Source organism: Berghia stephanieae, chromosome 3, assembly GCF_034508935.2.
Source record: "Berghia stephanieae isolate SIO BIC M18660-M18661 chromosome 3, UCSD_Bste_1.3, whole genome shotgun sequence".
NCBI lineage: Eukaryota > Metazoa > Mollusca > Gastropoda > Nudibranchia > Aeolidiidae > Berghia > Berghia stephanieae.
In genome coordinates, this window is record NC_088362.1 from 52,916,397 (window position 1) to 52,941,855 (window position 25,459).

At 35.5% G+C, this 25,459-nt stretch overlaps 1 protein-coding gene across 1 annotated transcript; it reads right to left on the bottom strand.

The window, feature by feature from the left end:
• Positions 1 to 824: 824 nt before the first annotated feature.
• On the bottom strand, positions 825 to 25,090 carry LOC144967985 (ras-related and estrogen-regulated growth inhibitor-like). The gene is made up of 5 exons (XM_078905829.1): positions 24,570 to 25,090; positions 11,288 to 11,663; positions 6,721 to 6,777; positions 4,306 to 4,379; positions 825 to 2,132 (listed from the first exon to the last, which is right to left on the bottom strand). Exons 2-5 carry the CDS (start codon positions 11,400 to 11,402, stop codon positions 1,530 to 1,532), a joined length of 849 nt encoding a protein of 282 aa, XP_078761955.1. The 5' UTR covers positions 11,403 to 11,663; positions 24,570 to 25,090; the 3' UTR covers positions 825 to 1,529.
• Positions 25,091 to 25,459: the final 369 nt, after the last annotated feature.

Below are 25,459 nucleotides of genomic sequence, written 5' to 3' on the forward strand. Positions count from 1 at the left end.
CGCGGCGGGTGATCGAACTAGGTACTTTTCGGGTACAAAACAAAGATCGTACCGCTGAGCCAAGCTGTACCCTGAATTATTATTCTTATTATCTCCTAGAGTTACAAAAGACCTAAAAAAAAATGTCGGTCAACCTGATCTGTCTTTTGCTTTTGCTGCCTCCCAGGAAGGATAAAGCGATCTAAGCAGTGAACGCATCCATGTCTGTTTAAAACATCCAACCCTTCGGGATCTTTGTGAGCTCCTGTCTAAGGGTTGGTGTGTAGGGATGCTGCTCTTTCGTCTCAAAGTGTAGCTTTCCAATTTCCACTTCATCCCTTTGGATGTGGATGTTTTTTTTTTTTTTTTACCCGTTTTATTCCACAAATAGCTATGTTTTATTTTGTTTGACCTTTGATATAGAGGATTTTTCGGTTATAATATTATAATATACGATGAAGGTCTAGACTTATACCAGTAGAGATTTTGTTGCTTTTCATGAATTGGATCTGTATTGCTCCTTTACCTCAAGACAAAACCCAAGAACCAAGTGATAGTCTTTTTATTCTATCAGCAGTCATCGCTTTTGAAGTGACTAAAAAGAAGAAGGGGGGAGGGGGGGGGGGGGGGGAGAGAAAACGAATGACTGTCCAGAACAGGACCAAGACAATCAAAGCTATGAGGTCGGAGTCTATCCCGGTTTCTGCAGCGCAGAACCTACAGATATAGTTGATTTTGCGCTTCCGAATTACCATTACGTCAGGATTAATGGGTCTGATGGCGAGAAAAAGATTCTTTTTTAAACCATAGTTTTACTGTAATTGAGTGGCTCAAAATCAACGATACCAATTCAGCAGTTTTATTCGCAATAGCGCCCAAGTCATTGGTGTGATCTAAGGTGTGTATGTTTGTGTTTTGTGTGTGTGTGTGTGTGTGTGTGTGTGTGTGTGTGTGTGTGTGTCTAAAGGGTATGGAGACTAATATTAATTTTTTTGGACTTTTTTTATCGTTTGTCACCCAATTTTATTTATGTTCATTGCTTTCACGCTCTATTGTCAAATGTAGAGAGTGATGTAGTTTCAAATAGACACAAGCGTCTAGAAAAAAAGGCATAACCAATAACATAAAATAAAATGAAACATGCACAATACAATCACGTAGACACATCAAATAATAATTTTTTTTCTTGGTTTTACTTGTGTAAATATCACCCATGTCATTAAAATAGTTTATGCATGAAACATGTTAACATGGCAGGTGACGCTTCTCCTGTAATCGTGGAATGACACGACAGTGATGTTTATTTTATCGCCACAACACAATGTGAATATCAATCGCGACAGCCCCATTAATATTATTCCAACGCCAATTGTCATTAAAGAATCGCATGAACGGCAATAAAATAGCTATGAAATTCCGTAATATTTAACATTCACCGCCACTTTTGACGTTATGACATTGAACAGAATTGTCTCTCCTCTACAACTATGTATTGGACTCTATTAATATGTTTCTTCCTCGGCAATAATCACCAAATAAGAAACATTTATTCAACTTATTGTGAAGAATGCTTCTCTACGTCTCGATTTGGCTCGCCGAATCATTTCATTCCTCGAAACATTGTCCTCTTCACCCCCACTGAACCCCCCAGTCCTCCCTTTAACTCGCAGACTTTTCCCTCCACTTTCGTCTCCATCATCTTCAGAACTGCTCCCAACAGTTCCTCCGCCATTGGTGATTTTATCAGGAATCAATGAAATTTTTGATAATGTCATACTGCGATACTTCCTCATATTGCGACACGTTATGTAGAATTCTTCTAGAACATCCAAGACCTCGTCAACATTCTCCCGCACTGATAGTTCATGAAAACTGATACAATTAAGCTCCAGACTCCGTGCAACACCTTCTCCTGTGAGCACCATTCTATCCTGCTCGCGATCCTTTTTGTTGGCTACAAGAGCAACCGGAACTCCAGTTGTTATTTCTGAATCGGGGTCACTTCCGCTTTTGCGTCGACTTCTCCTAGAGTGTGCGTTGATAAGAAACTTTAATCTGCTGCATTCGTTGAAACTGCATCGATCTGTTACGTCATACATGAGCAAAATTCCGTCAGCCCATCGTATGTGTTCTCGTAACTTGCTGTGTTCATTCTGGGTCAAGAAGAAAATATATTAAGACAAATCAAATGTTTTCATAAAGATGGCAGATGCTGAGTTTTAAAATTGTGCCTTATTCGTGCAAAAATCTGATGAAAGAAAGTTAGGCCTGTTAAAGTGACAGATAATACTGATAAAAATATAAAAGAAATGCCACATCCTAGAATACCAGATATTGGTAAATATCAAAGCGCGATGTTTTAAATGCACTGACCTATGAAACATCAATTTGTTGTCTTAATCTAACGCGAGGAGATAATCGTATAACTTGATGGAGTCGAAAGAATTCATGGAAAAGCAATAGAAAGGAAAGCATTCTCAATTACCAACAATAAAAAACATACTTTATACAATGAATTTAGTCTTTTACCATCTGGGAGAAGGTTTTGTCAGATTAAATGTAGAACTAACAAGTATAAATCAATGTTCGTTCCATCAGCAATAAAAATTTTGAATATTTCATATGGTACAGAAAAACCAAGGATTGACTGATTAACTGATTAATTTATTTAATGTTAGATTAACTGACCAATTCATAATGATGATAATTTTTGATGTCGAATTGCCACAATTGTAACAAATTGAAAACGAAATGAATATGTTTATGTTGTGTATATCGCACGTGTGAAAGAAAGAGAGGAAGAGAGAGACAGAGAGAGAGAGAGAGAGAGAGAGAGAGAGAGAGAGAGAGAGAATGAGAGGGGGGGGGGGGGAGAGAGAAAATAAGTAGGAGTGAAATATCTGTTCAATGTTATAGTTATCATTTAACGTTATAACAAGTGTAACTAAATGACAAATTGCCATATTTATGGACAATAAAGATTTATTATTATTATTATTATTATTATTATTATTATTATTATTATTATTATTATTATTATTATTATTATTATTATTATTATTATTATTATTATTATTATTATTATTATTATTATTAACTGACATTAATGTCATCATAATTCAGGAGGCTTTCGATTTAGCAGAGTTTAATTGGTATCCTCGTAGATTTTGTCTCATTCTGGCGTCGTTGTATAAATCGGTACTTTTAGACAATGTCAATGACATTTTGGGGGACAACGATGGTGGTATCTGTTCTTCCACATCCTAGGATGTCTTACTTTACTCCGGTTTGAATAGCTTAAGGAGCTGCATCTGGGCACGGCGGATAATGAAAGACCACTGTTACAGAAATGATAAGAAATAGAAATATGGTTCTATAAGTCATTTGATAATTCTTTTCGCATAAGAATTAAGACCGATAGTGTTATATTTGTGTCAATTAAGAGCGAAGGGGACGAGTTGAGATGGCATTGCATTTAGACAAACAGGACCCGCATTCGAGCCCCGCTGTCGGCATCTGTTTTTTTTTAAATTCTTTGAGCAAAAAAAAAAAAGTATTAGATATCTTCAACAATGGCCTAGAGAGCCAAGTAGAGAAAAATTCACATCTAATCGAGTGGGTAAAACATTGAGTAAAGTTCCCGTCTCAAGAAATAAAACCCTGGATCAAACTTTGCTATGATGTTATCCATCAAATCAATAACCAAGCTCAATATATCAAGAAAAAATACGATACTGACTCAATTATAAACCCATAAATTCCCGTTAAAATCCATTATGTCCTAGTGCAGCAGTAAATGTTAATTTAAGACCTGGAATAAAATTGATGCAATATTCGTACTCGTATATGTCGAAAGGTGACCCCGACAGCACAGCTGGTAGAGCATTCGTTTCACACTCACGGAGATCGAGGTCGATTTCGGGTGAAGTCAAGATATTTTGACCCCCCTCCCCCTGTCCACTTAGCAGTGATTGGGTAGTTGAGATCAGGCAGAAAGTATTTTGCGTTAGACTAGCGTTCTATCCGAAAGGGTAGCAAGCAATTACTATGGTCCGTTTTACGCGATAGAACCCGGGATATACCTCGGCTCTATTGGCCTAATGGCTCTGAAGGGCTACTTTTTATATGTTATAAAACATTCGTGTTAACTGTAAAGTTTTTAGTGCCAAAATCTTTTTTGACTTCTCCTTGATACTGATAGCACTATTAAAATCGGGGTTTTTTTTGTAACAACTCATCTTTCAAATGCCAATATATATATATATATATATATATATATATATATATATATATTATATATATATATTATATATACCTATAACATACCGTGCCAGCCGTGTCCCAAATTTCGAAGTCAACTGTTGAATTGTTGATGATCCTATGGCACGTGTAAACTCGTTCTAGAGATGATAAAAGTATTAAAAATTAATTTTAAATGATTAAATTTATATGAATTATCTCCACCGGATGTTTGTGAATTTTATAAAATATGGAAGTAATCCAGAAACGGAAGTAACTGTTTAACCCTTTACCTGCAGAGATTTGATTTTGATCTCAGCGGACTCAATTTATCCCCTTGCCTTTTTAGCTAAAGAATAGTTAACAACAGCAATGTGACCCTGCTTTGTTTAAGCCCGTTTAAAGTTGCATTGTTTTTAATGCTTTCTCAACGAGAACGATTAAGACTGCATTTTATAATCGGATAAATAGCAAATAAAATTATAGTTCTAAAGAAATTTATTTCCGCTGTTAACGGGTTAAAACTAACATGCAAGTTAAATCACAAACATGATAAGAGTAATGAATGTAATCTACTGTTTTATGGAAATGATGCTTCCAACGTAATACCGGTGGTAATGAAATAATAAAACAGAATCCATCAAACCATGGGCACATTCCATAAAATGGCTGGTTATAAATACATATTGATAACGGACCAGCGGCTGGTGGGGTACTTGCTGTTTTTAAAAAATGTTTTTCTTTGTTTTGTTTTATGTTTTTCATTGCGCTCACAACTCTTTAACTCTCTAATACTGATCCAACACATATACATTTGATTTTTAAACCCACTTTTAAATGCAATACGAAAACGCTTTGCATAATATTGTTGAACAAAACACGCTTTACAAATAAAAAGCATTAAGTATTTGTAAATATAACAAGGGTTTATCTTCAAATTTTGGGATTTATAAAACAAATCTGACTTAGAGAAATGTTGTTTGTGTCGCAACGAATGTGACGATTTTACTAAAGTTGGTAAGGAGAGAGTTAAGATCATACCAGAGATAAACGATTAAAGTGGTAGGACAGTCACACGACAATACATCAGTCGAGAATGGTGGAGAAAGATAAGGCAAGGGGGATACGTTTAGGCAGGAAACAGAAGCATGTTTTTCCTGGGTACAGAGTGACAAAACTAAAGTGCTTCTCAAAGACGCAACAAAAAATCCCCACACAAAACTGATTCGCTCAAATAACAGCAATATTTATATTAATGAATAACATTATAAAGAGATTTAATATACAGAGGAAAATGATCAACTCTCACTAAATGATCTCAGGTAGGGCGTGTACAAAACAAAATGGTCTCATCCAGAACAAAAACAAAAACAAAATAAAATACATGGAAGGGACGTCAGAATTCTGGGAATGTAATTAAGACAGCCAAGGTTGGATGTTTCCCATGCTTGAGGGGACCTTGACTCACCATCCGGAGAGCTGGAGTCAACCACTAATGGATGATTGATAGCTAACAAATCTGAACAATTTTAAGTTGTTGCTTGTGTATTCTGTTACCCAGTTCCTCATAGACGTGTGAAATATTAGTAACCATAATATTCTATCTATAAGATATTATTTAATCCTATAACGCGATCTGAAATGTTCAGTTTTGGGAACAAGTTAGGAATTCTAAACATAAGAATTCTTCCCTTCAAAAATGTAACACGATTACTTCTGATTTGAAATAATTACATTTAAAATGTTTAAATGTGTCTTGTTTTCAATAAAATAATAATTAATCTGAGACATATAGATAGGTTTTCACCTGGATCCAATGCCATCATCTCGCCAAGCACATTTAATAATCCAATTTAAGATTTTAAAAGATATTTTAAAGTTTTAATTGTTTTGTTTCTGACTTATATTGTCCTCTTTCAAAATGTCACAATGGCAGGTCTTTCATAATTTGCTATAATTGGTTGTTCTGACTCGCTTGGCGATAATTTAGTTACAGCTTCAGGTGAAGAATTTCCCTGTCTTATTACAACATATTATGTACAATTATTTTTGCACAACAAGACGTCTAAGTTGCCTCATTCTTCTTTGACAAATTTGTAATAGATAAATCAGGAGCATGCAGGTATGAAATTTATTGCAAGACATGTATTTTACAGAGAGTAATAGATAGGGTTTCCCCAAAAGTAAGGGGTAAAATGTGGTGCATCAACAAAACGCTTTTAAAAAATATTTTGGAGAGAAAAAAAACCCCAACATACTTTGACGTTGCATATCAATAGATTAAAATGCACCGTAATATATCAAATTTCTTATACTTCCTTATTCAGAAAACTTTTATTTGGTAACGAGTTAAGGGTGATCATTTCCCATTGATATTACATTGAAATAAACCATTTTTTCTGGCCGAATTTAAATAAAAGGTGTATGGTCATTGTGCGACAGTATAATACTTGTTGTTATTGTAGTGACCACTTACCACAACTAAAACACTTATGTACTTACCTAGGAGAGGGTCATAGTCCCCTATGAAACGTCTGGTGATGAATCGGACGGTCAGTGCTGGACAAGGGAAAATAATTAACGTGGAAATTTTAGAGTAGCGTTAGTAGTGGTCATAATGCTGTCGCACTCTGGAAAAAATATGTATTTAAAATTTTGAACAGAAAACTCTTCCTTCAGATTAAAAAGATTCTCATTTTGGCAAAACCCTCAAACCTGGGACTTCTGTGAATTCTCATGTCTGAGAGTTTTTGACAAGATGAGGACCATTGTAATAGATCGATATTTAAAGGACTAATTTTATGGCTAAAATGTTAAATGCCTTTTTCCCCAAGAGTAGGGCAGAGTGTGATGGTTGAAATGTTGACGATGTAGTAGTTAAGTTGACAATGATAATGGTTAGGGGTGTGATAATGATGTAATAGTTTAGGTGTTGATGATGATCATCATTTTGCAATTATAGAGGTGTAGGCAGTTTTGTTCATGGTCTGTGATTATCTTTGTTGTTGATATTGTTATTGTTGTGGATGCTGTTTGCTGTTACTGACGCTGTTACGTGTGCATCCACAGAGAAAGAGGATGATGATTATGTTGATAATTATGATGATGATGGTGATGGTGATGATGATGATGGTGATGATGATGATGATGATGATAATGATGATGATGATGATGATGATGATGATGATGATGATGATAATGAAGCGGAGGAGGAGGAAGATGAGAAGTAGGAAGAGCATGTATGATAATGGTGGTGGTGGTGGTGGATGTTATGATTCAGGTTGTGGCATAAGTGCAAGTTGTGTTGGTTGGATTGATGGAAGGGGCATTTGAGAGAGTATTTCTTAATATAATTTTATAAAGTACACACCACAGAAATGGTTTATAAATCCAACCACCTGCAATACTTATGATTATCATTTGGTATATATTTTCCTTATCAGATTGTTTTGGCCAAAATTCCCTCATTGATTAATTTTATATAAGAATTACAGTTCAATCATTGATAAAATTAAATGGTATTTGGTGTTTTAGGGAAACTCAAAATTATAAAAAGAAATAATAACAAAAATAATAACAATAATTAATAATATATATAATAATATAATATATATTATAATAATAATAATAATAATTAAATAATATTATTATATTATAATAATATAATAATATATAATAATAATAATAATAATATTATTATATTATTAATAATAATAATAATAATAATAATAATAATAATAATATAATAATAATAATAATAATAATAATAATAATAATAATAAATGGTTATGAATCATTTTAAGTTTAATGTCTAGTTTCGGCATTAAAACAAAAAAAATTGTCTCTCAGTTTTAAAGATTTATTTACCTATAAATGATTTTGAATGGCTTTTTGGTCTGTAAGTCATATCGTTAACCATCATGCCACTGGCCCATCTTCTTCTAAGTCCCATGGGGGGGGGGGTGCGGGGGGGGGGGACAAGCAGCGAGAACAGAAACTATGCCTATTTACGTGTCATGTCCATTACCAACAAACTGCCTGAACAAATTATTTTGACCGCTTAACCTCTAAACTGTCGTACTCTGGAATGAATGGTATTAACAATTTGCCCCCAAAAAACTATTCCTTCAAATATCGATCGATTTAAATGACCCTCATCTTGGCAAAAACTCTCAAACCTGGGATTTCGCGAGGTTCAGGTTTGAGAGTGTTTGCAAAGACGAGGGTCATTTAAATCGATCGATATTTGAAGGACTAGTTCTCTGGCCAAATTTTTAAATACTTGTCTTTCCAGAGTGCGACAATTGGCTGATTAACCTATTGTAAAAACGTCGGTTGTATACAAACATAGACGATATACGAAATGACTATGAACTAATCTATTGGGAAGAGAATTTTCAACTCTGTTTGGGATTTTATTGATCTTGTTTTAATAAATTAACATCAGTTCAGCGACTAGGAGTCGTAGAGTTCCTGGGGGGAAAAAACATCAGTGCCATCAAAGATCTGAATTCACTCCCTTGCTGGCAACGACTGTTAAAGATGAAGCAGTTTCGTCCTACATGTTAAATGTTGCTGTTGGCCTGGAAATACTTGAAATGCACTATTTATCATTTATAGATAGAATGAAGTTGACGTCACTCAGGCCTTTGTTATTGCTTTTTGCCATCCGCATTTGTGAGTAATTCTCACTAAACCGTATTAGTATTAACCAGACTATAAACGTTCATGGTTACTCGTAGTTTTGTGTGTTGGTCCGTTATACTTCCGGATGGCAATGTTGTGAGCTTCTTAGCCAAGCGCTTACTATCTATAGTGGCTATTGAGCTTTATAAAGCTCAAGCTTTTTTTCAAAGAATGTAACAAAACAGCCGTTGTGATTCACGATTTCAGTTTTAGAAAATTAAGCAATATGCTTGTAGTAAATTATTATCACAAGGCTTCAAAATGTTTGGAAATTGGCACAATACATATTCATACATAAACTGGAGGTATTTGGGGAGATAGACGAATTATATGAATGCTCAGAGGTCATGACGATATATTATGATGGAGGGCGAAATACTGAGATTTATATTCCAGTACATGTGTTAAGAAAAAGGTCATTTTACTATAGGGATTTGTGTCACACTTTTGTCCTTTACTCGACGTGTTTATCCTTTAATCTCTCTTAATCCATCTTCATCTGCCCATTTTTCATTTTTAGGCTTTTTTCCATGTAATGGGCCAGAATGCCCTTGGTTAGAAAGAAAGTCAGACACATTAACCTTACACTGCATCCAGTTCTTGTGTTACGTTGTAAGATGTGGGCAATAAATAACAAGCGTTTTAAGGGGCATTACTGTAATAGCGTTAAACAAACCACAGCAAAAAGATATATTCTGACGTACTCCGAAACAAGACGTATTTAAAATTTTGGTTAGAAAACCCGTACTTCAAATATCGATCGATTAAAGCGACCCTCATCTTGCCAAAAAAAAAAAAAGTCTCAAACCTGAGATTTCCGGAAGTCTCAGGTTGAGAGTGTTTGACTAGATAAGGGTCGTTTAAATCGATTGATATTTGACGGGCCAGTTTTCTTGCCAAAATTTTAAATACATATGTGGGTTGTTTTTTGTTTTTTTTCAAACTATGGCAGTGTAAAACACAGCAAAAATATACAATAATATACAGACCATTTTCGGATTAGATTGCTCTTGTAAGAATTAATTTTCCCAACATGTCTTGTGTCACTTAATATGTCTTTTAGATGGACTAAGAAGGGATTAAGTTACCTCGTTGAGACATGTAGGTATTTTGATGACTAATACAAAACGTGTATGATGCATTTCATGACCGGTGACATCGCTAAGAGAAATACGGAAACGCGATGTAATCTTCTGTTTTAAAAAAAAATATTCTTTTATCTGCTCTAATTGGTACTCTCTCATAGGTCACATGACATTCATATGTGTACAACTGAATACTTTTATTTGTATTTTTGTTGATATACTATAATATTGCCAATAGCTGTACTTATTTAAGATAACGCTACTAACAAAAAAGGTGAAAAAAAAGGACCTGATTTAAACAGTACAAACCGATCCCAGGCTTCAAGCTGGCTGTCCCCACCGTTCTGTATTTAAGAAAGAATCATAGTTGTCAGGCGCCTCAAAAGAACGTTCTCTAAAATAATTTAAAAAGTAAGGAACCAAATTTCTCAGCTTACGTCTGAGTTAGCATGTTTGATCTGTGATATTTTGTAAGAGGATCATTTTTTACATAAAAACTATTATGTACCGAATCGATCAAAAATACTTGGAGAATGTGATATTCCATAATTTGCAATTTTCTACTAGGCTAATTTGACCCCGGGCTTAAGCTGGCATCAAGATTTTAAAAAACCTCTGTGTGCTTTGTTTTTGCTATTTGTTTTTTTTTTTTGTTTTTTTTTGGGGGGGGGGGGGTTTGTTGTTTTTTTGTTTTTTTTTTGTTTGTTTTGTTTTGGTTTTGCTTGTTTCTTTCTTTTTGGTTGTTTTTTAAAAAAAACTTTTGAATTAAATAAAGTGCCGGTAGATGGCACGATAGTTATGAAAATGAATTTATCTGTGGAATATAATATTATGTTTTGATTTCTGCTGAGTTTTTTAAAAAATTATTATTATTATTTTTTTGTTGTTATGTTTTTGTTTTGTTTTGTATTTTGTGTTTTTGGGTTGTTTTTTTTTTGTGGGGGGGTGGGGGGGGGGTTGGTGCGTTTTTTCCGATTCAATTCAATTTTCATAAAGATTGTCTTTAAAAAGCCTCCTAGCGCAATGGAGTTAGGGAAAGTGGTGTATTTTTAATTGAAAATATTCTACAACCACAAATATCACGCAGGCTTGCTAAAATGCCCCCTATTCTGTTTTGTTTAACGTATTTCTTGGAAAGTGTGATAAAAATTTAGTAATAATTGTTCATTGGTCTAGTAATCCACTTAGTCGTTGTGTCATTATTGTAACGGGAAATCTCTGAAACCAGCACAGGATATTCTCCATTACAACAATGACAAATAAGCCCATACTTGGTTGTCGGAAAATGTTATACATACCACTTTTGCCGACCCCATTTTGTCCAAGAACGGCAACTCTGAAGGGTCTTTGTTTGGAAGAGATCAGGTTTATTTTCCTGAGAAGACTGTTTGAACTGGGCGACGTCGCTGTCATGATAGTGGAACTTGCAGGTCATCCAAGGGTTCTACTTCATATTAGTGACTGTTTGTTGGTTTTATCCAATGAGAAATCTATGTTTGTTGGTTTTATCCAATGAGAAATCTATGTTTGTTGGTGTTAGCCAATGAGAAATCTCGCCTGTTTCAGAGACACTGCATATTTAGATACTAATAATATTATGTCCGAGCTATAAATAATTTGTTACTCATTTTCAAGGCACTGTATCTGTAACAAATCCGTTCTTTTGTACTGAACCTGTGAGAAACAAACCAAAAAAAAAGACATTAACAAACAGGAAAGCATAAGTCATTGATTGACTCTCAGTGCGTGGAAAAACAATATCTATTACCGTACATTGTCTCAATGCCTTTTTGAAATTTGGTCAGAACAGTTTTACTTCATAATATTTACTCGATTGAAAGAACACGAATTTGTCAAAACTCTTTGGTATAGTGCGCCTCTGTGGTCTAATTTTTTTTTTTTAATTGAGATTTTATATAGCGTAATATCCACTAAACGTGCGAAAAGTGCTTTACAAAGGGTCCCTGACCAACAGCACCACAAATAGAACGAAACATGTCGCCTGTTAGGCAATATTACAATTTTTCAGAGTACTCATTTTACACTTGAGTACGGTGATGGAGTATGAGAAGAGAGTCTTTTCCAATGCTCAACAATGCGCCATCCGATCCGAAAGCGAGTGTCATACGACAAGACCACATAGCCCCACTCGTCTTCGAGCCCAGGGTTTAAGTTCCGTTCGGAGCGGCGCATAGATGGGAGTCTTGAAACATGTTCTTTATTCACATTCTCTCGTTGTACTCGGGAGTAAATTGAGACTTGGTCATTAACAGCAACGTCTCTGTCGTAAATAAATGTAGTCATACCTCGTCCTACATGTTAAGTGTTGCTGTTGGCTGATGGCTAGAAAAGACAGTCCTCAAAAGAAAAAGCCATCAAGACCTAAAAACAAGGTCGCAAATGTGTCAAAAAATCTTTTTGACACATTGGAGGTTCAAGATGTGGAACCTGCAGCCCCCTCCACATCCACCTCCACATCCACCTCCACATCCAACTACAGACTCATAAGTATCTTGGAAGGTGCAAATAAATTATTTATTAAGAAAAAGAAAGTTTGTTTTCTCTGGGTACCTAGTCATGTGGGTATCCAGGGGAACGAAGAAGCGGATCGACTGGCAAAAGAGGCGGTGAGCCAAGAATTACAAGAGGGCAGTAAAATCCCACACGCGGATTTAAAGATCAATATTAAAAAACATGTCCGAAAGGAATGGGAACGATCCTGGAGTCGAGATGTACATAACAAATTAAAACAAATTAAAAGTGACCTCGGCCCCAGACCCAACTCGGGGCTAAAAAGAAGAGACGAGGTAAAAATAACTCGACTCCGGATCGGACATACTGCCCTCACTCACCGTTTCCTTCTGGAGAGGGATGAAAAACCCCTCTGCAGAACATGTAACTGTGACCTGACAGTTCAACACATTTTAATTGAATGTACAGAATTAGAACAGATAAGGTCACAACATTATGATAACAGAGACTTGAAGTCTCTGTTCCAGTCGGTCGATCCGCTTACAATTTTAAAGTATCTGCAGGAATGTGAACTCCTGCAGAAATTGTAAATAGATATTTTTACTTAACAAACATGTAACTATTATGATTTTATAAAGATTTTATTACAACAGTACACGTTTTGGTCAGCTGTGGCCCCTCGGGGCCGATAAAAGATTGATGAAAGACAGAAACGGGCGCTTAAATGACCTAAATAGTGTCGAAAGCGACGTTAAACACCTAAAAACAAACAAAACAAATGGCGCCTTTAAATCGCGTTGAGAAAGTTTAGTGGATAATGCGCTCCAAATGCTCCAGTTTTTATTATATAAACATAATGTAAATGTTGCTGCTCGAAGCTTGAAGAAATAAGTAACAATGTGAAATTGGTTTTGTTTATTCATCTTAACAACGCCACTATTACATAATCTCATTCGTCTGTAGTGTTTCATTCATCCTGTTTTGTTGATAAAGCGGAAACCCATTTTATCTGGGTTTTTTTGTAATTAAATTGAAGCTAACATTCAATTTCACATTGTTATTTATTTATATAAACATATGACAATGGGCATGTTTTGTTCTTTGAAGCGTATAACTCATGCTCTGATTACCGTGATGATTGGCTGGGAGCAAAATTAGATCACAGCGAGGCACTCAACCAGTACGACTTTACTGAAATCATTTACATTCTTCCACAAGTTAGAAACTAACATTGCCTTAAGACAGAACATCATCATCATTGCCTTTTTCACTCTGGGTCAGGGTATAGGCCACAGACAAACAGTTTCCGTCCTTCTCTATCCTGAGCTACCTTTTTTTTTATCTCGTTCCATGTCTTATCACTTCTCTGTATATCAGCGTCTTTTATGCTTCTCCATGTTCCCCGTGGCGTTCCCCTTGATCTTCTACCCTGAGGGTTCCAGTCCAACACTTTCTATGTTATAGTGGAGTCATTCTTTCTAAGGGCATGTCCAGAACATAATCTGGCATAATTCCACTTATTTTCTCCTCGAAATGAGAATACTGGTTTCATTTCTTTTATTTGTTTTTATCCGTTTTATCGTGCTTCCGATACTTTACAGTTATTTCTGCGTCAACTCGTTGGTCTGAAAAGCCATAAAATTGTTGCACTCTCGTGAATATATTGTGGCGTAAGTAGCCAACTTAGGGGTCCAGATAGCTCAGTTGGTAGAGCATTCGCTTCACACAACAGGGACCGAGTCGGCTATAATCCAGATTTTCTTTATACCCCCTCTCTCTCTCTCTCTCTCTCTCTCTCTCTCTCTCTCTCTCTCTCTCTCTCTCTCTCTCTCTCTCTCTCTCTCATGTAGCTGGGTCTGTTATATCAGGCAGAAAGTACTTTGCGATAGACTATCGTCCTATCAATAGGACATCATGCACTTGCTATTGTCCCTTTCAAGCTATAAAAATTGGAATAAATTCCGACTCCATGGGCCTAATGGCTGAAACGTAATACTTTTTTAGTAGCCCATTGGCAGTTAGGCTGCGTCGATTTATTTAAAGTCAAGCGCTGCTGAGCTGTGTCAATATCATTGATCACAATACTCCAGCATAGCCTTATGTCCTCGAGTAAGGCATTTTACAAACATTAACCATCTCCACTAAATTTTGAACGATTGACAATGATGGAGTGCTGCTACTAAAAAGACTCCAAACTGACGGCTTATACTTTATGAAAAGTAAATTTGATTTCATATTATGGTCATCTGGAGGAATTAATAAGCATTTTAAGGGCATTGAATATAGTGAAGTATATATCGATTTTGTATCAGAATATGCCCCTCTCCTCCCCCATCCCCATTCTACCTTACTCTGAAAAGACAAATTCTATTGATTTTGGCCAGATAACACAAATATCGATCGATAAAAACGACCCTCACCTTTCCAAATAACTTTCAAACCTGGGACGTTTTAGTCCCCCTGTTGATATTTATTTGGAAAGATTAGGGTCGTTTTAGATTCAAATATTCACCTCCATCTTCCCAAATAACTTTCAAAGCAAAAAGAGTTATTTGAAAAGATGAAGGCCATTTTCATAGATCGATATATAAAGGACGATTTTCTGGCTAAAATTTCAAAAAAGTACCGAGTTCGATCATCCGCCGCTGCTCTGTGTGGACTTGAGCAAGTCACCTCGCCCTAGCTCAATTTGCGGCACTGCACTGCGGCTGACGCCTGGGTTTTTCCAGTCTTCCCTTGGAATAGACCATAGACACAAATTTCCCCAATGGGATGAATAAAGGGAATTTTATTATTATTTTTTTTCAAAGTCCGACAGCATTGATCCTGCACAGTTTGTGTGTGTTTGTTTGTTTTTTTAATTATTGACACATTTTAGGTTTGAATAACTCCAAAGCTATGTAAGATTTCATCAGACAGTTTTTTGCCATATGTGCAAAATTTATTAGAGTTTTTTTTAATATACGTTTTAAAACAGTGCGCCCTTTGGTAGTTGTGTTAGGATGTCATGAGTAGAAAATGGTAATTTTTGAAATAAATCGTAATTTACAGTGTGTTTGTTTTTAATCATTGACACATTTCAGATTTGAATAACTCATAAAAAAAGGGTCCAACGACATCAATTTGGTTTTCAACATTTTAATTCCAATTTATTCAAGTTTGTTCTGATTTGCAATCGTGTGTTTGCGCAAACATTCGATTTAAAGTTCCAGGTGACCATCAGTTTTTTTTTCATAGAAACTGCCGTCATCAAATTGCGTCAAAACTCAAAATGCTATCGTCATCATCAGTTCAATCAGTGATGACGTCATACACAAAAACTTTTTACAGTGTCAAGGCAATGCTCCAAGTTGATATCCTTAGATTGACATGTTAAATGAAATAAACTTTCGAGAACTATGTCGGACAAATAAATAACGATTTATGTCAAAATTACTCATTTATACTGATGACGTCATAGCTCAGCTACCAAATGGTGCATAGCGTTAAAACTTATATCAATAAAAACTTGAATGAATTTTGCACATGTGGCAAAAACTGTTTGTAAAAATAATATTACATAGCTCTCGAGTTATTCAAACTTGAAATGTGTCAATAATAAAAAGCAAACAAACACACTGTATATCCCTGTATGTTACACACCAAACAGTCAAACACAGAGAGATACACAGGCACACGCATACACACAAACCAACAGTAATTCAAAATATGAATGTGTGATGGACATTCTTTGTAACTTATTACAAAGGTCAAGTCAAAAGGTCACTCCTGCTCTCACATAAATCATAAGGATAAAAACAATGATATAATGACGATGATGCAAAATACACAACAAAAACAACATTGAATTTGGAAAGGAATCCAAGGCGAATGGGGTATATATGTTGAGAGAAGGAGAAGTGAGAAGAGGAGAATAGGGAAGAGAAGAGAGAGAGAGAGAGAGAGAGAGAGAGAGAGAGAGAGAGAGAGAGAGGGAGATAGATAGATAGATAGATAGATAGATAGATAGATAGATAGATAGATAGATAGATCGATAGATAGATATGTGAGTGACTTTATTTATATATATATATATATATATATATATATATATATATATATATATATATATATAAATGAGAGAGAGAGATAGAGAGAGAGAGAGAGAGAGAGAGAGAGAGAGAGAGAGAGAGAGAGAGAGAGAGAGAAATCCTCATTATAATGAATGAATCTTTGAGGTATTGGAGCATATCACAGATTTTGATTGTCACATCTGTTCATTGTCAAATTATCCCAGATGTGTCATGTGTCAAGTAATGGTTACCATGCCACACCAACGTCACGTGGGCTAATCAACGTCATTTTGGCGACGCCATGGGGTGACAGAAATTACAGGGGATTTAAGTTTCGGTGGCCTATGCTATTACAGATTGTCAGAGGTTCTTTGATACTGAGCAATGGAAAATCCTGACCGTTATGCTTCATATTCTTCCCAATTTTGTTTCTCATTGAGTTGAACGTATATGCAAATCGACAGTAGTATTCAATCTGACAGATTTAATTGGTTCATCTGGAGAAGAAGTAATAGAAGAGAAAAAAAAGAAAAGAAGAAGAAGAAGAAGAAGAAGAAGAAGAAGAAGAAGAAGAAGAAGAAGAAGAAGAAGAAGAAGAAGAAGAAGAAGAAGAAGATCGCCAAATCAACTATGTACTCACGAATCACATTTTGTCGTCGTTTTGGCTAGTCATCACACTAGCCACACAGAGACGACTTTTACTAGAGAAAGGGCCATGCAATATTTTTTTTAAATCATCCTGAGATGAAAACCAAAATGATGCTATAGGACTGGTATGCTTTCAATGGACCAAAATTAAGATTACTATCGCCATCGATGAATGGACTAGACACCAAAGATACTCTTAGCAGACATTTTGCATCGACCATTAATTATCTCCTTACCAACCATTTTCAAGGTTTTTCAAGAAATGTCATACAACAAACTGGATTTCTTTACACTCAAACTCAAGAGCAATGCGTACATGCCATGGATAATTTCATGGCGCTAACAAGCCTTACAAAACAGCATTATGTTCTCATAAATATAACAGCGGTTTCTTACAATTTTGTGATGTATAAAACAAATATGAATAAGGAAAATGCTCATTGCATGTGACGATTTTCCTGTAGTGGGTATGGAGAGAGGTAAGACTCTTGCGATGCAGAGAAAACTGTGATTAAAACTATCTAGAAACAGCATCGTGCCACTTGGTCTGTGTAAGATACCAGCAGGATTGACAAGACAAGCCACAAAATAACTACGGTAATCAATCGTTTATTTTGACAAGAATTTGGGGCGTTTGCGAGAAACAACTGCTTGGATCAGCCCTGGACAACACACTTTTTGGCAATGACAATTCCATCAACTGTACTTTTAGAAACGCTTCTCATAGAAATCCCCAGTCTAATTACCGTCATCTAGCCTTGTCATCAATGATATTATACTCGTTGTTGTCACTCAGCACAGCTTTAGCTATATTATTATTATAATGTGCGGCTATGTGGTCTAGTGGTATGACACTCGCTCTCGGATAGGAAGGTCCTGTGTTCAAGCTTCGCTCGGCGTATAGTTGAGTCCTTGAAAAAGACTCTTTACTCACATTGTCTCACCGTACTCAGGTGTATAATGAGTACCTGGCCGTTTACAGCGTTGTCTCTGTCCCAAAAAATTGTAATATCGCCTAATAGGCGTCATGTCCCGTCCTATATGTTAAATGTTGCTGTTTGCCAGGGACCCCTTGTAAAGCGCGTTGAGCACATTTAGTGGATATTGCGCTATATAAAAGCTCAATTTTTCTACGCTCAATTATGTTCTGTATATTGAGGCATTGCTCCATAACATTGTGGACTCTGGCGAGGAGACTGGAAAACATTCCAACTGAAAGTAGGTCCGAACCCAAGTCACTTAACTGTTACGGTAACCAATTAATTTACTGAACACCCCATATTCACACACACACACACACACACACACACACACACACACACACACATCCGACACATATCCATTAATATAAAAAAATCAACTAGCCGACGATTTATTCATGCATATAAAATGAATTGAATTAACTCAAGCTCTGGGCGTATATAAGTCAAGAATAGAGAGCAGTGACAGACTTAGAACAAATGACTGTTGATCCTACTTTAATGTCAACGTGTCAAGATTTGACGTGAAGTACGGTAATAAACGAGAATGTACGAGGTGACTCAACTTTCTCTTTACCTACACGAAGCCAAGGGCACATTTATTTCACCATTGAATATTTATGAGTGGTAGCACTAAATGCTGCATTGTACATAAGATTGCGTCTATGTTATGACTTATGACTAGTGCTGCAAACTGGGATTTGTCGTTCTCAAAATCGCTTTATCAGTGGGGACTTTCCACATGTCCAACACGTACCCGATGTGGGAAAGAACCTGAAACCGCAGAGCATCTAATTGAACGGTGTGTTGTGACGAAGCTTCCAGGTGGGTTCGCGACGGTGCACGAGTGCGGTACTCACTTTGTTGATTGGGTCGCTCTTCATAACATAATAGTGTGAGCACCATTAGAAGCCGCTACCGTTTTCCTCTAAGACAAGAAATCATTAAAACCATTCGGAGTTCATTCAAGTATCTACTTTGGAAAGTGAGATTATCGGAGTTTCCCCATTCCATCAAAGTCAGTTGAGAATAGGGCAGTTTTCATATCATGGAATCGACCATTTATTTCTTTGTTAAAATGGTTCAATTCTATACCGGATTGTGGACATCGCTCGGAGAAGGAGGCCTGTCGGTTTTACCGATTTCCAAGTGGAACCACTTTTGGTTGCTGTGAACGTTGTTAAAAGGAAGTGACGTCACGCCTTTGGAGCCCTATTACGGGCTTGTTTCAACGTTGTTCTTATGGGCAATAATATATTTGAGAGGAGTTATCCCGGACTTCCTTTGTACTTTGCTACCAATCAACTATCTATACATTTCATTTAAATGCTTACACTTCTAACAAAATTTGATTTTATGTTGTTGTGATCTCTATTTATGCAACTTTACAATCATAATAATAAACTGATTAATGAAGGTTAAAAGTTCGAATCTCAGCCCAGGATGGCTGATTCCATGTTTAAAGTTATGCTTATTTGTTTGTTTTTGACTTTTAAAAATCTTTTTGTGTGTGTCGTTTTAAATTATTTTCTTCCTTTTTTATCTTCATAAAAGTATAAAGTATCGTCTATCTGTCAATGAACTCAACTGTTGAAAAGCAAAAGTAGGAACACGTGCTATAATAAGTACGGAACGCATTACGATATCAGTATTACGTGTTATGCGTGTGATCTTTTTAGACACGTTAAGTGGAACACGGTGAGAACTGGAGAAAACAATCTTTATTGAACATTGAAAACACATGGTGGACAAGGTACGGTACCGAGGTAGGGAGGATTTCAATTTGTCTATAAAAAAACGTATCCGATGCATCATTATATCAACAAATTAGGTCTGGAGCGATGTATACTTATTTAAAGGTCTGATAACCCAAATTGTTATGCTCTCATTGCTGTGATGAAAATATCTTAAACCAAAGCATAGGGTTCAACAATCGTGACGTCACTTCTCTCATAATGACGCATAGTAACTTACTAACTGGTTCTAACCTATCGGAACAATGGCGGACGCCCTTGTGAAATACTTCTCCGCCGAGCATAAATGTGTAACCAGAAGAGAAAAGCATTATAAATCTAATCATGTTTTGACTTTTATACATTCTGATCACATAACATGTGAAAAATGTCTAGCCAGCATGAAGAATAAAAAGTACCGATTTTCTTTGTTTAGAATCAAGCTGCTCGTTGCTGGGCGGACGTGATATCAGGATATTGAATACTATTTGTCTATTTTAAACAATATCCGATGTATTATATCAACAAAATAGGTCTGGAGCGATGTATACTAATTTAAAGGTCTGATAACCCAAATTGTTATGCGCTCAATGCTGTAATGAAATTATTTTAACCATCTCCTTACCATCCATTGGAAAATCGTCACATTCGTTACGATACAACCAACAATGTTTTCATTCTTATTTCTTTTCTCTACTTCACATCATTTAAAGAGAATATTTTGTAATAGCTATAAAAACTTGACACTGTCTTATAGAGCTTGAAAAATATTACATAGATATAGAATGCGCTTTACGCTTTTCTGTTTGAATAGGTAAATCTATTTTTGTTTAGGGTGGCTGTGAAATCTTGGGTAAAATTCTGAAAATGTATGGTACGAAGAGAGTTAAACCAAAGCAGATACTGCCCATGACAACAATTTTAAAACGAACACATAATCGGTTGTCGGTCCTGTAAATATGAGCATGCCTGTCTTTAACTAACATTTTGAAAATCTCCTTCCAATTAACCTTTTAAATCATTTGACTTCCCCATACCTTACCGTTTAAAGACGGGAGTCGCGATAGGTCAGTTGGTAGAGCACTCGCTTCACACGCAAAGGGACTGAGATCGATCCCGGGTGCAGTCGAGATTTTTTCTGATCCCCCTGTCCACCCAGGTGTGAATGAGTAGCTGAGTTTGTTAGATTTGGCGGAAAGTACTTTGCGATAGACTAACGTCCTACCCAAAGGATAGCAATCAATTGCTATTGTACGTTTCACGCTGTAGAAACCGGGATAAACTCCGGCTTCGTGGGCCGAATGGCTCTGAAGGACAACAAATTATCTAATCGTTTTATCAAAGATAGCCTTTACAGCACTACGACTCCAGTCTCCTGTAATTGATCCAGTCAAACTGTCGTCTCACTTTGAGATTATATAATGTTGGATTGAAGAAGATGTAAAATTAAATAGTACGTGGTAATCAGATTTTCAAAAGACGTTTTATTTATTTATTTATTTATTTATTCATTTATTTATTTATTCATTTTGCCATTTCAGGTAATGTATTAAATTACTCTCAATCTATAGATAGTGTGCGCTTTTTAATTTTTTTTTAAAAACCCAATCTATAGATAGTGTGCGCTTGGCAATGAAGCTCACAACACACAAAACTATGTGTAAACTTAAACGTTTATAGTCTGGTTAACACAGTTTAGTGAGATTACCCAAAAACGCGGATGGCAAAAACCAATAACAAAGACCCGAGTGACGTCAACTTGATTCTATCTATATGCACCATATCATTTACAGGTCTGATAACCGAAAGCAGCAATGAGCTCGATTTAGCATTGTTGTAAATGACAGTAATTGACTTTGGTTATTACAACAATGAGCCCATAACAATTTGGGTTATCAGATCTGTAAAAAAGTACACTTAGCTCTCAATAATAAGCAAAAACACAAACTTTATCCACGTTTATTTGACCATAGCTTCAATGTTGATTCAGTATCTAGTTTACTCCGACATGGTACCCGACTCGTCTAAGGAAGTGGGTCATAGAAATGATGAGAACCACCACAGCTACTTGTGTTTGTAGTCTTTTAGAGAGAATCTGTTGAGATCCCACCACCGCTATCTGTCTAAAAACGGTAACCCATAGTTGAGTGACGTCAATCGCGTGCTTTGTATCTAAATATATCTAAATTGATGTCACTCATGCCGTTTTTAGCCAGCCATTTTTATAAGTAGTTCTCACTAAATTTTATCAATCAAACTATCAACGTTTAAGGTTACAAATTGTTTTGTGTGATTGTATGTTATATCCGGCTGACGTTTTGTTTTGGGTTTTTTTTTTTTTTTTAATGATAATGCAATACATCAATAGCTCGCCATAATTTTGTAATGATTCTGTGGATTTTAGTCGTTGCACCGATTCACCTCTCATCGCTCTTCCATGCCTATAAATTCAACTCACGTCAGCGTACTGTCAAAAACTAATAGATGATAATCGGATATATACGTGTTTTGTTGAGATTTATATCTCTTTGTGTACTCTGACCCTTAGCCGTAATTGTTATGTAGAGTTATGGTAGTTAGACAAAAGGAGGGGATTAACGAAATGACGGGATGGAGTAATAACGGAGCCTACTGTATAATTTTAATGTCACTTCTCTTCTCTTTTTGTTTTGCCCTCTGACAGTTCGGAAAATTCTTCATCAGAATCTTTGTTTGACTTCGCTGTTTTAATACAGAAGGAGAAAAAAATGTCCCTTACTGGAAAAAAAAATATATACGGCAACGAAACGAAAAGCAAGAAAAGAGAAATTAGGTTGCATTATTCGTACCAAAAGTAAAGTATTGCAGCTCATTTCGTATAGGAGCACTGCTAAAATAGTTCTACTGCTGTTGCTGCTACTTATGCTGCTACTACTATTAATTCTACTACTACTAAAACAACAATAACAACAATAACTACTACTACTACTACTACTACTACTACTACTACTACTACTACTACTACTACTACTACTACTACTACTACTACTACTGCAGCTGCTGCTACTACGACTACTACTACTACTACTACTACTATACTACTACACTACTACTACTACTACTACTACTACTACTACTACTACTACTATACTACTACTACTACTACTACTACTACTACTACTACTACTACTATACTACTACTACTACTACTACACTACTACTATACTACTACTACTACTACTACATACTACTACTATACTACTACTACAAATATAGTATCAATATATATACAATAATATAATAATAATAATAATATTAACAATAATAATAACAATAATAATAATAATAATAATAATAATAATAATAATAATAATAAAATAATAATAATAATAAGAAGAAGAAGAAGAAGAAGAAGAAGAAGAAGAAGAAGAAGAAGAAGAAGACGAAGAAGAAAAGAAGAAATCTGAGCATTTATATAGCGCAAAACCCACCAACTATGATCAAAACGCATTATAAGGGACCGCTATGTAACAGGAACACAGAGTGTGTAAGACGAGACATAACACCTGAAGGGCGATATGTAGTACATGTTTTTTCCCCGACAGAGACAACACTGTTAACGGCCGGGAACCCATTTTACACCTGAGTACGGTGAGAGAATGTGACTAAAGAGCCTTTTCCAAGGACTCAATTTTGCGCCGCTCACAGCAGGAGTCGAACCTATCGGTCCAAAGGCGAGTGTCTTACCACCAGTCGTACAACAATTAAAAATCAAACTATTAAAATAAATAGATGGATGAATTTTAACATAAGGTATTATCCACTTTTGATTTTAAAAATGCCTTTTCATCCATCCATCTTTCAGGAAATTTCCGTGATTTTTTTTTTAATGCAAAAAGCGCCGCAGAGCATGAATAACGTGAATGTTTAGGCGCTTTATATATTCATTATTATTATTATTATTATTATTATTATTATTATTATTATTATTATATTATTATTATTATTATTTATTATTATTATTATTGTTATTATTATTATTATTATTATTATTATTATTATTATTATTATTATTATTATTATTATTATTATTATTATTATTATTTGTGGCGTCGTTGGTTAAGTGGTTATGTGTCTCGTCTCGTAACAAAATTCAAACGTTGTTGACAGTGGTCAGTGGTGACAACTATCACAAACTTCTGGCTTTACCGAACTGTCTTATGGTAAGACTCATAAGTATCATCCCACTCGACCAATGTGCGAATCAATACTTTTATAAACATGGACGGATACTCTTTAAAAATGTACAAAAAGGCGACTAACAGGCGGTTCGTACCGTTTGATATAGAAATGTAAATCTATAATTAAATTTTATTTATTTTTAATGGATACATAAATAAATGAATAAATATATAAATATATGAATAAATGAATAAAGTCAATAAAAGTTGATAATAGTATAACAAATTACGAAAACTATAGATAAGGCACAGTTAACTAAATAATCAATGAATGATATGTAGATAGATAAACTAAATCAAAACGTTCATCCAGTCATTTTAATCCTAATTCTAGACTTTCAAAGGAAAAATAATTGAATTTAATGACGATGTTATATAAATGAGACTTTATAACTAAGTCATAGGTCTAGCTGTATTCAGACTTCAAATCAAGTAACTTTAAGGTATCAACAAATAGTTTAATATTTGTACTTACTTAAAACAAAATACTGTGAGAATGCTACTTGCTGTATGATACTCCAAAAGCACACGAGTGAACACAAAAGTACATGATTCAAAATACAAGGAAAAACAGTTGCAAAAGTAGCCCAGATTTAACTAAACAACAACTACAGTATATCCATAAACGTATCTAATGACACCCGAGTTTCTTTTATTTTAAATACACGATTATGCCAGATGGAGTTCCAAAACAGCTTATTAGTGATACTTTGTTTGAATGGTACTTGTCAAATAAATATAACTATATGTGTATATCAAGTCTTGGGTTACAACAGTGCGAGTGGTGGTGGTGTATATTAAATCTCTCCCCCCATCCTCCTTTTTAACTGGAATCTATCCCTTAGTGGATAGAGTAGTAGTATGTATGTATGTATGTATGTATGTATGTATGTATGTATGTATGTATGTATGTATGTATGTATGTATGTATGTATGTATATCCACTTGTTGCACAAGTGGATAGGCCGCCCGCCCTTCTGTCGCCCGCTGTAAAATAACAAGCGAGCGATTTATTATACGCTTTCGTTATTTGGATGGCCGTGAAAAAAAAAGGGGGGGGGGGGAAGAGAGAGAGAGAGAGAGAGAGGAAAGAGAGAAAGAGAGAGAGAGATGAGAAGTGAGAGAGAGAGAGAGAGAGAGAGAGAGAGATTTATTGTTGAGCCATTGTGTCATAATTTGTCCACCTAATAGATCCCAGGGGAAGATTTTAACCGTGGCAGTTCAAGCTTTTGGCCACTGCCCACCGGCTTAACGTTATGATGATGTGATGGGTACGATTTTGTTGTTGTTTTGATTTGACAGCCTCTGCTGATGGGTAGTGAGGACAACGAGTGCTTGTTTATAGATAGTATGCGCTTGGCTAAG

Coding starts and splice junctions, on each gene's coding strand:
- LOC144967985 (XM_078905829.1), bottom strand. CDS start 11,402: ATGACAGCGACGTCGCCCAGTTCAAACAGTCTTCTCAGGAAAATAAAC. Junction 4,380..6,720: donor GGACTATGACCCTCTCCTAG/GTAAGTACATAA, acceptor TATCATCTCTAG/AACGAGTTTACACGTGCCAT. Junction 2,133..4,305: donor TTTGGGACACGGCTGGCACG/GTATGTTATAGG, acceptor TTCTTGACCCAG/AATGAACACAGCAAGTTACG.